General features: G+C 38.9%; 1 protein-coding gene across 26 annotated transcripts in view; it reads right to left on the minus strand.

Moving 5' to 3' along the window:
* Positions 1-13,328, minus strand: part of NEB (nebulin) — a 212,133-nt gene that overhangs the window by 46,692 nt on the left and 152,113 nt on the right. For all 26 annotated transcript variants that reach the window (XM_053215075.1, XM_053215069.1, XM_053215068.1 and 23 more), the window contains 7 exons: positions 12,690-12,794; positions 12,486-12,590; positions 11,745-11,843; positions 11,274-11,384; positions 2,686-2,790; positions 1,951-2,055; positions 1,579-1,683 (listed from right to left, as the gene is read on the minus strand). In XM_053215075.1, the coding sequence (XP_053071050.1) occupies positions 1,579-1,683; positions 1,951-2,055; positions 2,686-2,790; positions 11,274-11,384; positions 11,745-11,843; positions 12,486-12,590; positions 12,690-12,794 (735 nt within the window). The remainder of the gene's footprint in view (positions 1-1,578; positions 1,684-1,950; positions 2,056-2,685; positions 2,791-11,273; positions 11,385-11,744; positions 11,844-12,485; positions 12,591-12,689; positions 12,795-13,328) is intronic.

Consider the following 13,328-nt stretch of genomic DNA (forward strand, 5'->3'; position numbering starts at 1 on the left):
CTTTAGTTTTCAGATCTCATAAAATTGCTTAGCTCTACTTGCAGGAACAGCCACCTATACATAAGCCAAACTCAATGCCAGATACAACCCTGGTTACACTGGACTGTTTTAAAGGTTAGAGCTATCAGCATTGGTATGAGAAAGTTCTAGGGGTGGGCTGTCCATTTGGGGCATAATGAGCCTCGGGGGCCAATTTCACTGTGCGACCACTCCCAGAGAGTGGTGATGTAGAGTGGGCTTGTTCAAATTCATATTCAACAGCTAACATTGAAGTGATAAAGATGAGGATGTCACAAGACGACTAAAAATACCCTAGGGGATAGATTTTGAGGGTAGTATATGACTTTCTTAGCTTATATTTTAAGCAAAATGTTCTGCCCCTGGACCCCTAGAGTGTAAAACCAGTGCCTTGGTATGTTGGTACGCTGCAGGGCTGAGCAACACCTAGGCCACTTCTATGGGCATTTTACCTTTAGTGAAGAGCATGCTAATTACTTTGGATGTTTTAGGAGATGCTGGCATTAGATACTCAGCCCATTTATCGGGCCATTGGATCTTGTGCAACTGTACACCAGGGGTGGGACCTGAGGTATCCCAAAGGGTCAGGAGCCAAGGGGCTAGTCCAGTTAGCAAACTCCTTTCAGCTCTAAATGAACTGAGATATTGTTTCAATTTGCTGTATCCTTTCACATTTCTGTTTAGAGATCACTGTAATGACTTTAAGATGCCTTGAAATCCTAGAGCAATATTCTTAAATTGAGGGCTTATAGGGTTGCTTGAGATTTTGCCTGAGTTTATGTCCCAATATGCCCAATCCTCCAGGATTCTGGTTCTGGTAATGGGTGCAATGCATTTGCAGATGGGCTCTGAGATACAAAACTGATAAGAACAGGTTACCTACGTTGAGCTGATTAATTTCCTATCTTTATTAACAGGTAATCCCATTACCATTAAAAGCTAGTCACGTCCCTGATCATGTGGCATGGGAAATGAAAATCTGTCCTAATACTAATGAATGTGTCATTCTCATGACTTAGGTGGTCAAGAGAAGAAAGGGAACAAACGTTTTCTGAGTGTCAACTAAGAGCCCAGCACTGCACCAGGAATATTATGTACATTACCTTGTTTTGTCTAATTATCCTCATTTCACATATAAGAAAACAGAGTCTCAGAGAAACTAAGTAAATAACATAGAGTCATACAGTGGGCAAGTGACAGCAACAGGATTTGAAACCATGTTTGGCTGATTCCAAGACCATGACGCTATGGACAAGTAACAATTAGTTGTCAAGTATCCCTGAAAATGCTACCAGAGAATTATTAGAAAAGGTCATAGTTTTGTCCAGAAGGGCAAGGAGAAGAACAATGGGCTTTTAGCATCTCTCAGCATTATTCTTAAGTACTGTGCCTGACTGATACTAGTTATGCCCTTTTGTGGTTTCAGTGTTGTTGTTCTCATGACCCATGTCGTGGGCCAGGTCTTTGAAGTATGGATGACTGTAATATCTTCTGTTTCTTAGGTACGATGACCTGGGCTGTCCCTGTCATAACAGAAGAAAAGAAGAAAGGGATGCATACATCACTGGCATTCCAGTAGGCCTTCTTGGCTCTGATGAGGATTGGCGTATCTGGAATGGGGGTGTACTTGTCCTTCATCTTTTCATACTGAATCTTGTACTTGTTCTAAGACATAAAGATGGAAAAAAGAGACAAATGTAAGTTCAAGTGTTTTTATCCTTCCCAGTTCATAACCACATCACAGATCCAGCCTAGACACATGCTGTATCGGGCTCAATAAGAGAATAGCTTACCTTCCGTGTTTTAATGTTGCTGAGCACAATTATAGAAGTGTGCTCTCTGATCAGAGGCAGCAAGTGAAGGTTTTAAGGGAATACTTTTTTTTTTTTTTTCTTTAACCCAGTGCGCTTTGGTGCCAAATTCCCAACTTACCTCACTGACCATGTCCTTTACATCTTTAGCGTGCTTCAAGGCTTTGGTCTGGTTTCCAGCATGGTGATGGGGTCTTTCTTTGGTGGCAAGTTCAACATACAGATACTAATCAGAGAATAGGGATCAGATGTGATAGAGATAAAACATTCATTATTTAGTATCCAGTTATTTTCACTCATTTCTACCCACTAAATGGGAGGGCCATGTCTACCTATTGTTGTCCTGGTTTTTTATTTATCATATGTATTTCTGTTCTTTTATTTCTGTGTTTCACATTTGGAAATATGTGTACAACATGCTATTTACCTAATACCCTTACTGTTGGGTGTGGCCCAATCTAAATCCCCGTGATAAAGAATGCCAAGGGGAGAATGAGAAGGTTCTGGCAAAGCCCTCAACACATTCTTTCCCCATTTTCATCTGAATGCATACACTGTGGTTTCATTTGCCATGAACATCAGATAGGTCCTACTGAATGAATCAAGCAGTTTAGTCCATAGATCACTCATCCAATAACAAAAGTTGCATAGAACTTAGAAAAGTAGACATGGGATTACTTGTTTATGTAAAACACAACCACAGTTATGATGGCCCAAAAGAAAACTACTTCTTGAAGTTAAGGGCCATTAGGCTTTATCAAGGACAACCAAGTGTGAGGGGCTGCACTGACCTGGAGTGGTCAGCCACACATAACCACCCCCTGTGCTGCCAGCGCTGTAGGTTTATGAATCTTACCTGACTCTGAAGCTTCTGTCCTCGCTTGGCTCTTAAAAGATCAGGCGTATCAGGAACTGAGGTGAAGATAGACTTCTGCTTTTTGCCTGCAGCTCTGTACACCAGCTGGACATAAAAGTCATTACCGTTATTTCTGCTTCATTGACACATTATGTTCTCTGCTGAGAGATGCCTTTACTACCTACTTTATAAAGAAATCAGGGCCTGCCCCACTGCAACAATCTCAGTTTCTGCCCAATAAACCAATAATTTATTTACCTTCCTAGCCCTCCTTTTCTTTTTCCCTCATATCAAAATAAGACATTCTATAACCTGCTCGAGATTCAAGCCTCCTACTGTGTTCTTGGTCCTATGCTCGCCTGTTCCGTTCTAGAAGCCTGTGCTAGCAATTAATTATACCCTTCCCTCTACACCTTCAACCTTCCTGTTTCTCCAGCCCTCCCCCTTCATCTGCTAACAAATTCCAGTCCCTTCCCTTTCACTAAGCCTTTTCCAATCTCTACTGACGACCTTGTTTCTGTCTTTCACAGCCAAGAAATACTATGTATTTCTTCTTTTTCTCTCTTTTGATTAATTTCTCAAGGCAACAGTTTGGCTTGCACCCAAACACGCCAATGAAGTCATTCTTATCAGGTCTACCAAAAACTTTACGACTGCCAAATACAGAAACAGTTCTCTGTAGCAACTAAAACTGCTCAGCAGTTTCATTCCCGAAAGTGTTCTTTTCTGCCTCCAGCATTCTAAGTGGCTTCCTATCTTTCAAGGCACTCCTTGGCTTCCTTCTATGGTTCTGCCCTAGCTGCCACTAGCTAGAGTCAGGGTTGGCCTCTTTCACCCTATGTATTTTCCATGCATAACCTCATTTGTATCTATGACCTCAATCATCAATTTGAGATTGAGGATTTCTAAATCTATATATCCAATATTTTTCCTGAGCCAGACCCAAATTTTCAACAATGTCCTGAACTTACCATGTTCAACGTGGCATTCTTTATATTACCATCTCCAGCCCCAACCTGCTTCTTCACCTGTTTTCTCTACTTTGCTAAATGGCTCCTTGATCTCTATCATGTAGGACAGAAACTTGAGGAGTCATCTTAAACTTCTCCCTTATTCCCACAATAAATGGTCATGAATCCTGGGCTCCTAACTTTGTGATACCCTTTAAGTCTGATCCACTTTCTCCTTTCTCACAGCCAGTGCCCTAGTTCAGCCTCCTTTATCATTTCTTCTCTACACATCCTCAAGAGCCTCCTAAAACACCTTCCTAAGTCTCCCACTGGACCATTCCATATGGCTTATTCATCTTTCACAAATCTGAGAAGATTTTATTAATGCTCATAAATAATTCTTCAATGATTTTTCCTCAAGTCCAATATTAAGATAGAGCCCTGGAGTCTTTATAAGCTGGCTTCTATCCTATGTTTCCAGTCTCTTTTCCTAACATTCTTCTACACTTCCTTTGTGCTATTTGAAACTATTTCCAACTTCAAGAACTGATGATGGCCATTTTCATATACTGCCTTTTCTGCTTAGAATGTTCCCCCACTCTTATCTGCCTGGAAAGCTCCTAGAATCCATACTGTCTTGATTATCCCTACAGGATATCATTTATCATATTGATGTTTGTTTCTTTTCACACATTATGAGCCCATGGAATGCAGGGGCTCAGCTCTATCTTTTTTTTTTTTTTAATCACCATGTGTTTGGATAAAAGATCTGAAAGATAGTAGTCCTCTGATAAATGTTGAAGGAATTTAATATAATGAGGCAAACTGGGAAATAAATCTGGGACAAAAATTCAACTCTCCCATGCCATTTCTATAATTTTCTTTGTCCTTTCTTTCCCCTATACTTAGGTATGCATTGTTCATGCTTCTTGGGACAATATCCCTGCTTCCTAGTATTACAATGTATAAAAAGTCAAAAGTCTATACAACTCAAAGACAATTCAAAAGTCAAGAACTTGAACTTCCTTTTGCCATCAAACTTTTTACTCAGACAATATTTATGAAATTTTCCTGATCCTAAAATATCCCAAAGTCCTTATTAAAACAGATTTATAGGTTCTACTGAAGATTTTCCAAATACAGAATAGTGGCTTGGATCAGTATTTTTTTTAATTCAGTTTATTTAAACTAAATTTCTCCCTCTCACTTCTCCCCACCTATGGTGCCCACTATATATATATATATATATATGTATGTATATATATATATATATATACACACACATACATACATATATGTATATATATGTATACATACACACACATACACACATACATATACATATATATATATACACATATAATTTTTTTTTTAGATTCCACATATAAGAAAGGTCATATGGTATTTGTCTTTCTCTAACTTATTTCACTTGGCATAATGCCCTTGAGGTCCATTCAAGTTGTTGCAAATGACAAGATTTCATTCATTCCAATATTTGTGGCTACCATTTTCAGGACACCTCTTGGTCACTTGGCCCTGAAGGTCAGGGGAACTTGTGTTTCTGGTCCCATGGGACTGTTATAAGCAGGGTCACCCAGAAAGGAGCTCATAGCCTTTTTTGGGAGCCTAATCTTTGCAGCCAGGAGACACCTCTATACCATCTAGGTCTAGTGGCTGGTAGGGCCTACTCTTATTGGTCTCATAGGACTTTAACCAATGGAGAAAAAGTTCCTAAATAGCTACCATCCCCAGGCACAGCAAAAGACAACAGACCCAGGACCTCATTCTTTCAGTAAAGACTTGTTAGTTAATCATCATGACTATAGCTTGAGGAGTAGGCTTCTAACTAAAAATGTATCTTGGAGCTGACTATAATCCTTTTCAGAGATCTTAGAGGGCATGTGCTATCTTTATGCTCACCCTCCACTGTGCTTCAGAGCACCAGCATCTCCTGGAGGGAAACTTTTTACACAGCTGGCGCCTGGGTTTTGCAGCTGCCAAGCAGGGGACACCTCTTGACTGCCTAGCACTAGTAGCCTGGGAGGCTTGCATTCCTGGGTCCCACAGGACTATGACAATCGGAAAGACAGTTCTTGGTAGGCTACCACCCCAAGGGCAGAGACTGAGGCATACTCCTAGTCTTTCTATGAAGAAGGCCTTTTTCCTTTTCCTGAATCTTTGGCCTGAGGGGTAGATTTTAGGTTTGACACACACTTAGTAGCTTATAGAGCTGCTAACAAGGAACATAGGTTGTGGATGCCATATTGGTTCTCTACCTTTGCCTTGCTCCAGCTTGCTGGTTTCATTTAGAAAAAAATGTATATGCTTGTCTGGGGTCCCAGTTTCTATGGCCACCAGCCAGGAGACAACTCCAGATTGTCTGGCTCTGGTGGCCAGCAGAGTTTATGCTTGAAGTCCCTTAGGACTGTATGTATTTACATACATTTAAAAGTTGATGCCTGGGGGTCTGGCTCCCAAGCAGCTTAAATCTAGATGCTAAGATCCTTCCCTTTGGGACATTGGGTGGTGGTAGCACATCCTCAACTACTGGGAGCTATTAAAAAGATAATAGGCTACTTGCCCAAGCATGAAGGTTTGAGAGACAACCAAGAAATGAAACATGATTGAATAACAAGTTTCACTTCCAGCATGAAGCCACTCCTTAAAGACTGGGAAAGGTAGTTGCTTCATTTATTGTATAGAAATTAACACAGAGAGTTGAACAAAATGAAGAAATAGAGAAATATATTTCAAATGAAAGAACAAGATAAAACTAAAAAAATAAAAACAAACCCAGAACAACTTACTAAAATGGAAATAATTTACCTGATAAAGAGTTTAAATTAACAGTCATAAAGATGCTCACCAAATTGGAAAGAAGAATGAATGAACACAGTGGGAATGTCAGCAAAAAGATGGAAAATATAAGAAAGTATCAAATAGAAGTCACAGAGCTGAAAAATATAATAACTGAACTGAAAAATATGCTATAGGGGTTCAACAGCAGACTAGATAAAGCAGAAGAAAGAATCAGTCAATTCAAAGACAAGGCAGTGGAATTCACCTAATCAGAGCAGCAAAAAGAGAAAAGAATGAAAAAAAAAAGTGAAGATAGCCTTAGGGACTTGTGGGACAGCATCAAATGGACTAAAAGTTGCATCATAGGGCTTCCAGAAGGAGGAGAGAGAAATGGAAAGAAATCTTATTTGAAAAAATAGCGGCTGACAACTTTCCTAACCTGGAGAAGAAAACAGACATCCAGATCTAGGAAGCTCAGAGAGTTCCAAATTAGAAGAACCCAAAGAAACCCACACCAAGACACATGATAATTAAAATGTCAAAAGTTAAAGACAAGAAGAAACTATTAAAAGCAAGAGAAAAACAACTTGTTACATACAATGGAACCCCCATAAGAGTATCAGCAGATTTGTCAGCAGAAACTTTGCAGACCAGAGGGAGTGCCACAATATATTTCAAGTGCTGAAAGAATACTTTACCTGGCAAAGTTATCATTCAGAAATGAAGGACAGACAGAGTTTTCTAGACAAGCAAAAGCTAAAGGAGTTCATCACCATTAAAAGCAACCTTATAGGAAATGTTAAAGAGACTTCTTTAAACTGAAAATAAAGGGTGTTAATTAGTGATAAGAACACATGAAAAATAAATCTCAATGGAAAGGTAAATATATGGTAAATACAGTGCATTAATCATTTATAAAACTAGTATGAAGGATAAAAGACAGAAGGAGTAAAAATAACTATGATTACAATTTGGGAAGGGATACACGTAACAAAAACATAAAATGTGACATCAAAAACATAAAACATGGGAAGTACTAATGTTGACCTTTACGATGAGATCAAAGTTAAGTTGTCATCAACTTAAAATAGACTGCTATAAATATAAGTTGCTATAAGTCACCTCATGATAATCATAAAGCAAAAACCTATAAGGAACACACAAAAGATGAAAAGAAAGAAAAATAAGCATACTGTTAAAAGAAATCATCAAACCACAAAGGAACAAAGGAAGAGAGCAAGATGAGAAGAAAGAGAGAAGGAGGGACTATAAAAACAGCCAGAAAACAATTGATAAAATGGCAATAAGCACATACATATCAATAATTACTTTAAATGTAAATGGACCAAATTCTCCAATCAAAAGATATAGAGTGGCTGAATGGATTAAAAAAACAAGACCTACTGGGGTGCCTGCATGGCTCAGCTGGTTAAGCATCTGACTCTTGATTTTTGCTCAGGTCATGATTTCATGGTCATGAGACTGAGCCACACATCTGGCTCCACATTCCCAGAGCAGAACCTGCTTGGGATTCTCCCTGTCTCCTCCTCTTTTTCTGCCCCTCCCTGCTTGTGCTCTCTCCCTCTCACTCTCTCTCAAAATAAATAAACTTTAAAATAAATAAATAAGATCTATCTATATGCTGCTTAAAGAGACTCACTTATTTATTTTTTAATTTTTTGTGTGTGAGTTGAGTGTGTACACACACATGTGAGCAGGGGAGGTGCTCCCTGCTCAGCACAGAGCCTGGCATGCAGCTTGATCCCACCACCCTGGGATCAGGACTTGAGCCGAAATCAAGAGTCAGATGCTTAACCAACTGAAGCATCCAGGTGCCCACAGGAGACTCACTTAATATGTAAGGACATACAGAGACTGTAAGTGAAGGGACAGAAGAAGATATGCCATGCAAATGGAAACCAAAAGAAAAGTGGAGTAGCTATACTTACATGAGACAAAACAGACTTTAAAACAAAGACCAATAAGAAACAAAGATGAGCATTACATAACGATAAAGGGGCCAATAAGAAGATATAACATTTGTAAATATGCACCCAACACAGAAGCACCTAGATATATAAAGCATATATTAACATACCTAAACAGAGAGACAGCAATACAATAATATTTGGGGACTTTAATACCCACTTACTTCAATGCATAGATCATCCAGACAGAAAATAAATATGGAAACATTGGCTTTAAATGGTACAGTAGACCAGATGGATTTAACAGATATTTATAGAACATTCCATCCAAAAGCAACAGAATATACATTCTTCTCAAGTGCACATGGAACATTTTTCAAGATAGATTGCATGCTAGGCCACGAAACAAGTCTCAAATTTAAGGGGACTGAAATCATGTCAAGCATCTTTTCCAACCACAATGGAATAAAACTAAAAATTAATTACATGAAGAAATCTGGGAAATTCACATATACGTAGGGATTAAATAATATACTGAACAACAACAGATACAAAACAACAACTTTGACAATGGGTCAAAGAAGAAATCAAAAGAGAAATAAAAAAAAACATCTTGAGACAAATGAAAATGTAACATACCAAAACTTACGCATTTTTTTAAGTTATCTATTTTGAGAGAGAGAGGGAGAGACAGAAAGAGAGGGAGAGAGAGAATCCCAAGCAAGTCCTGCACTATCAGCACAGAGCCCAACACAGGGCTTGATCCCATGAACCATGAAATCGTGACCTGAACGGAAATCAAGAGTTGACTGAGCCAACCAGGTGTCTCTGGGTGCAGTTGTAATCGGAAAGTTCATAACAATATATACCCACCTTAAGAAACAAGAAAAGTCTCAAATAAACAACCTAACTTTACACCTCAAGGAAATAAAAAAAAAAAAAGAAGACTAAATGAAGGCCAAAGTTAGTGGAAAGAAGGAAATAAAGATCAGGGAAGAAATGAATAAAATACAAACTAAAAAAATAATGGAAAAGATCAGTGAAAGAGCTGGTTCTTTGAAAAGATCAACAAAATTGACAAATCTTTCACTAGACTCACGAAGAACTCAAAATCAGAAATGAAAGACAAGATGTTTTAACTGATATCATAGAAATACAAAGTATAAAGGAGACTACTATAAACAATTATGCACTAACAGATTGGACAATCTAGAAGAAATGGATAAATTCCTAGAAGCATACAACCTACCAACACTGAATCGTGATAAAATAGAAAATCTAAACAGACCAATTACTAGTAAGGATATTGAATCAATAATCAAAAACCTCCCAACTAACAAAAGTCCAAGATCAAAAGCATGCATGAATTCTGCATTGATGAATTCATTCTTCACTGATGAATTCTACCAGACATTCAAAGAATGAACACCAATCCTTCTCAAACTCTTTCAAAAATTGAAGAGGTGGGTCAATATTTTATCATTCCCACGTCATTCTTCTGGTGAGGCAAGTGTGGGAGGAAATGAACTACTGAAGAATATCTATTCTTTTTCCTCAGTGTTGATGCATAAGATGCAGAAAATCCCAATAGGAATTAGGAAAAGGAGAAATTAAAGTTTTAGATAATTCTGAATCCAAACAGCCAAGAGAAATAAAGGTATTTCAGAGATACCAATAAGCAGTTTAAGTTACCAAACTATGTTTTATTATGTGGTAGCTGGAGGACAGATGGGATACTTTAAAGCAGTGGTTTCCAACACTGACTGCATGTTAGAATCATTTTGGAGCAGCTAAAGGCATGCAGATGCCCAGACACAGACAATCAGAAAGTTTGCTGTGAGGCTGAGGAGTTAGAGCCCACTCAAGGGTAGTTTAGAAACATTTCCCAGGTGATCCTGATACTCTGCCAGGGTGGAGAAGCACAACTTTGCTGAGACAGAAGAACGTAAGCATTCCCAGAAAAGTGCTCGTGCCGGGTGAAGTAACACAGGTAAGCTTTCAGGAAAGCAAATGCACTCAATGTAGCATTTGCAATAACTAAAGAATTAATCATCCTCTGCCTCTAGTTCACTAGGAGTGTAGGAAGCTGCACATCCCCTCCTCTGAGGGCAACGTTTGGTTTGCCAGGACATCTCAAGGTCTAAGAGCATAAGTGATTCCTAATTAGCAGCATCAGAACTATTGAGAATGGGGAGTCAACGAAGTGGCCTGACCGCTAACATGTGGCTTAGCTCGGTGAAGTCTGATGAGGCCACAAGACAAACTGAAAGTTGAATGAGAACAGCCAATTCATCTATAATAAGAAAAACCATTTACATTTGTGAAATGCCCTGATCTTTACAAAGCACATTTAGTCACTGGCAGCAAGGCATTATGGGATACACAACTAAATAAGATGGGGTCTAACCCTCACTGAACCAAGTATGCAGGTGAGAGCATGAGATATCTATGCACAACTGTTTATAATAAATCAGAAGTCTCAGTGCCAACCGAAAATGAAACAACATAGTAGTTTGGAATTTGTTGTGGGCAGCAGAGCAGGGAACCATATAAGACTTTTCAAATGGCAGTGCTGTGTTCAGAGTTTCTGATAGCAGGGATTAAAGAGATAGTTTTGAAATAAATTCAGTTTGGAGACTGCAACGATAGCATAAGACAGAAGACCTTTCTAATTTATAAAATCATGTGAACTCTCAGCAGCCCTAGTCACAGGTAGTCAAGTATCAACAGCCTCATCAAAAGGGGACAAAATCAGTTAATTGAGGCAAAATGAGGTCAGTTGACTTGCTTAGACATGATGGACATGTCTGTAATTAAAGGCAGAGTGGAGATTTTTTTGGCTAGTGTAGTTGCCTGAAAAACAGTCACCGGAAGAACAAGTCACTTATAGTGATCAGTTCAGCATCCTTACCTCACTCAGATGTGTCTTCAGTTCCTGTACTTTTCTGTATTCTGGAGTGTCAAGAACCACTTTGTATTTGTCTCGCATCTTCCTTGCTTTATCGGTGTACAGGTAATTAGACTTAGAGAAAAAAACAACAATGGAAATACAAGTTAATTAGTCATTTAAGGAACTGCGTGTCGTGGTCATATAACTCTCTCTCAAATGCTGGTATGTGCAATGTGAGCAGGCCTTCCACGTGTCCTGGATGTCTTCCCGGGGAAGGAACAAAGACAAGTGTCATTTAATTGAGTTCATCACCTCTTACAGAGGCACATGGCATCTTAAGTGGGTCATGACTTATTCAAATTGGTTAATGGTAAATTTACCCTTAAAAGTAGCTGCAGGCAAAGAGTCTTTCTGTCTAGGACCCTGAGGCTGGTAATGAGACATATGGAGGCTGTCCAAGGGTAGCCGTGTGTTGTGAAGATGTGCACTCACCCAGAGCTTGCGCAGGTGCCTGGAGCGGACCATGTCGGGAGTGTCATACAAGAAGCAGCCCAGTCCCTTGAGAATCTGCAAGTCCTCTTTATATTTAATCTGTGTCACAGAAACAGAAATATAGCAGGCTGTGAGTAAATGAAAACCAGGAACAAAGAAGATAGAGTAGTGACACTTTTTATATTGATATATCTTTCATTTTGGTTGAATGCATCTACCTGGTTGAAAACTCTTAGTTTGTGTGCACCCAAATGAATCACAGGTTTTAAAATTTAATCTCTAATTCTGAGCTGAGGAGAGAATGGAGTATTATGTTATTATTATATTGACGGGAGAAAAGCATAGGCTGAATGGAGTGGCCTTTTAGGAGAAGGAAACATTTAAGGAGAAAAAAAATGGTAGAAGGAAGTTGCTAAAAAGGGTGAGAGTGGGGATGAGCAGGAGAAAGATAATATAAACAGGACCTAGGATCAGAGGTCATGTACGGTGAGGAGCTGGTAATGATTCAGTGTTGAATGCAGAATGGTGGTCAGCAATTTTTGTCATTCTCATGTGTTCCTCTTACTACTGTTTTCATAGCTGGAGAAATGTGTGGTCCTACTTCTACACAATTTCGCCTCCAAGTTGTATATTCAGTTTAGAAGTATTCAGTGCAGAAGGCTGTTCAAAGACCAGTGGTGGCTTAAATGCAGACAGTCTCTTGGTAAGAGCCTGTTAGAAAGATCCCTAGGAGACGCTTACATCACTGGTGATGTCTCCCACGTAGCGGCAATGGATCACTTGGGGTGTGTATGGCAGTGAGATCATGTGGCCTTGCATCTTGAAGAAGTCTGATTTGTAGATCAACTAAAGAAAAACATACCCAGAAACACACATCAGAGACTGAATGGTTGATATTCCTGCCTGGGTTCCACAGCCTTTCCTCTCTCCTAAGAAAATACCCACCTCACTAACAGCCTCTTGTGTCTTCTTGACTTGGCGGATCTCAGGTGTGTCAGGAGTTGTATGAATCTTGTCTTTCAGTTTATGGTACAATTGTCGATACAGTCTCTACATTGGAGGAAAAACCATTCCAGTTATTTAGTGGAGGAAGATGAGGGCAGCCATTGACTAATCAGCAAATATTTTACATAAAGAGCCATGAGAAGGGTGATTAAGGACACAAAAAAGTGATTGGGATTAGGAAAAAAGAGAAAATGGTATTTATCTTATTTAGGTGAAGAATTTTGACCACCAAACCTTCCACATTCTATCAGATGATTGGATAGGATCAGATATACAAACCAATCATTTGTGTAGAAAACCAGGGTCATGAGTCAGACTAAAATGCAAATTTGTTAAAGTTTTTTGTATATAAATGTCAAAAAAGGAATTAATTTGCATTATAATCTATAAATTGGATCTGTACAATGGCATCAGCAAATATAGAAAAATGTTGCCAATGGATACCAGTATCAAAATGGTAACTAAAAGGGCTCTCTTACTCCTTGCTGATGTGTGAATTTATAGCTAAAATATAATTAACTTTTAATGCATTTCAAACAAAGCCATGGTCTTTGAAACTCAGTCTTTGCCCAACAGAAT

The sequence above is a fragment of the Acinonyx jubatus genome, chromosome C1 (genome assembly GCF_027475565.1).
Source record: "Acinonyx jubatus isolate Ajub_Pintada_27869175 chromosome C1, VMU_Ajub_asm_v1.0, whole genome shotgun sequence".
Taxonomy (NCBI): Eukaryota; Metazoa; Chordata; class Mammalia; order Carnivora; family Felidae; genus Acinonyx; species Acinonyx jubatus.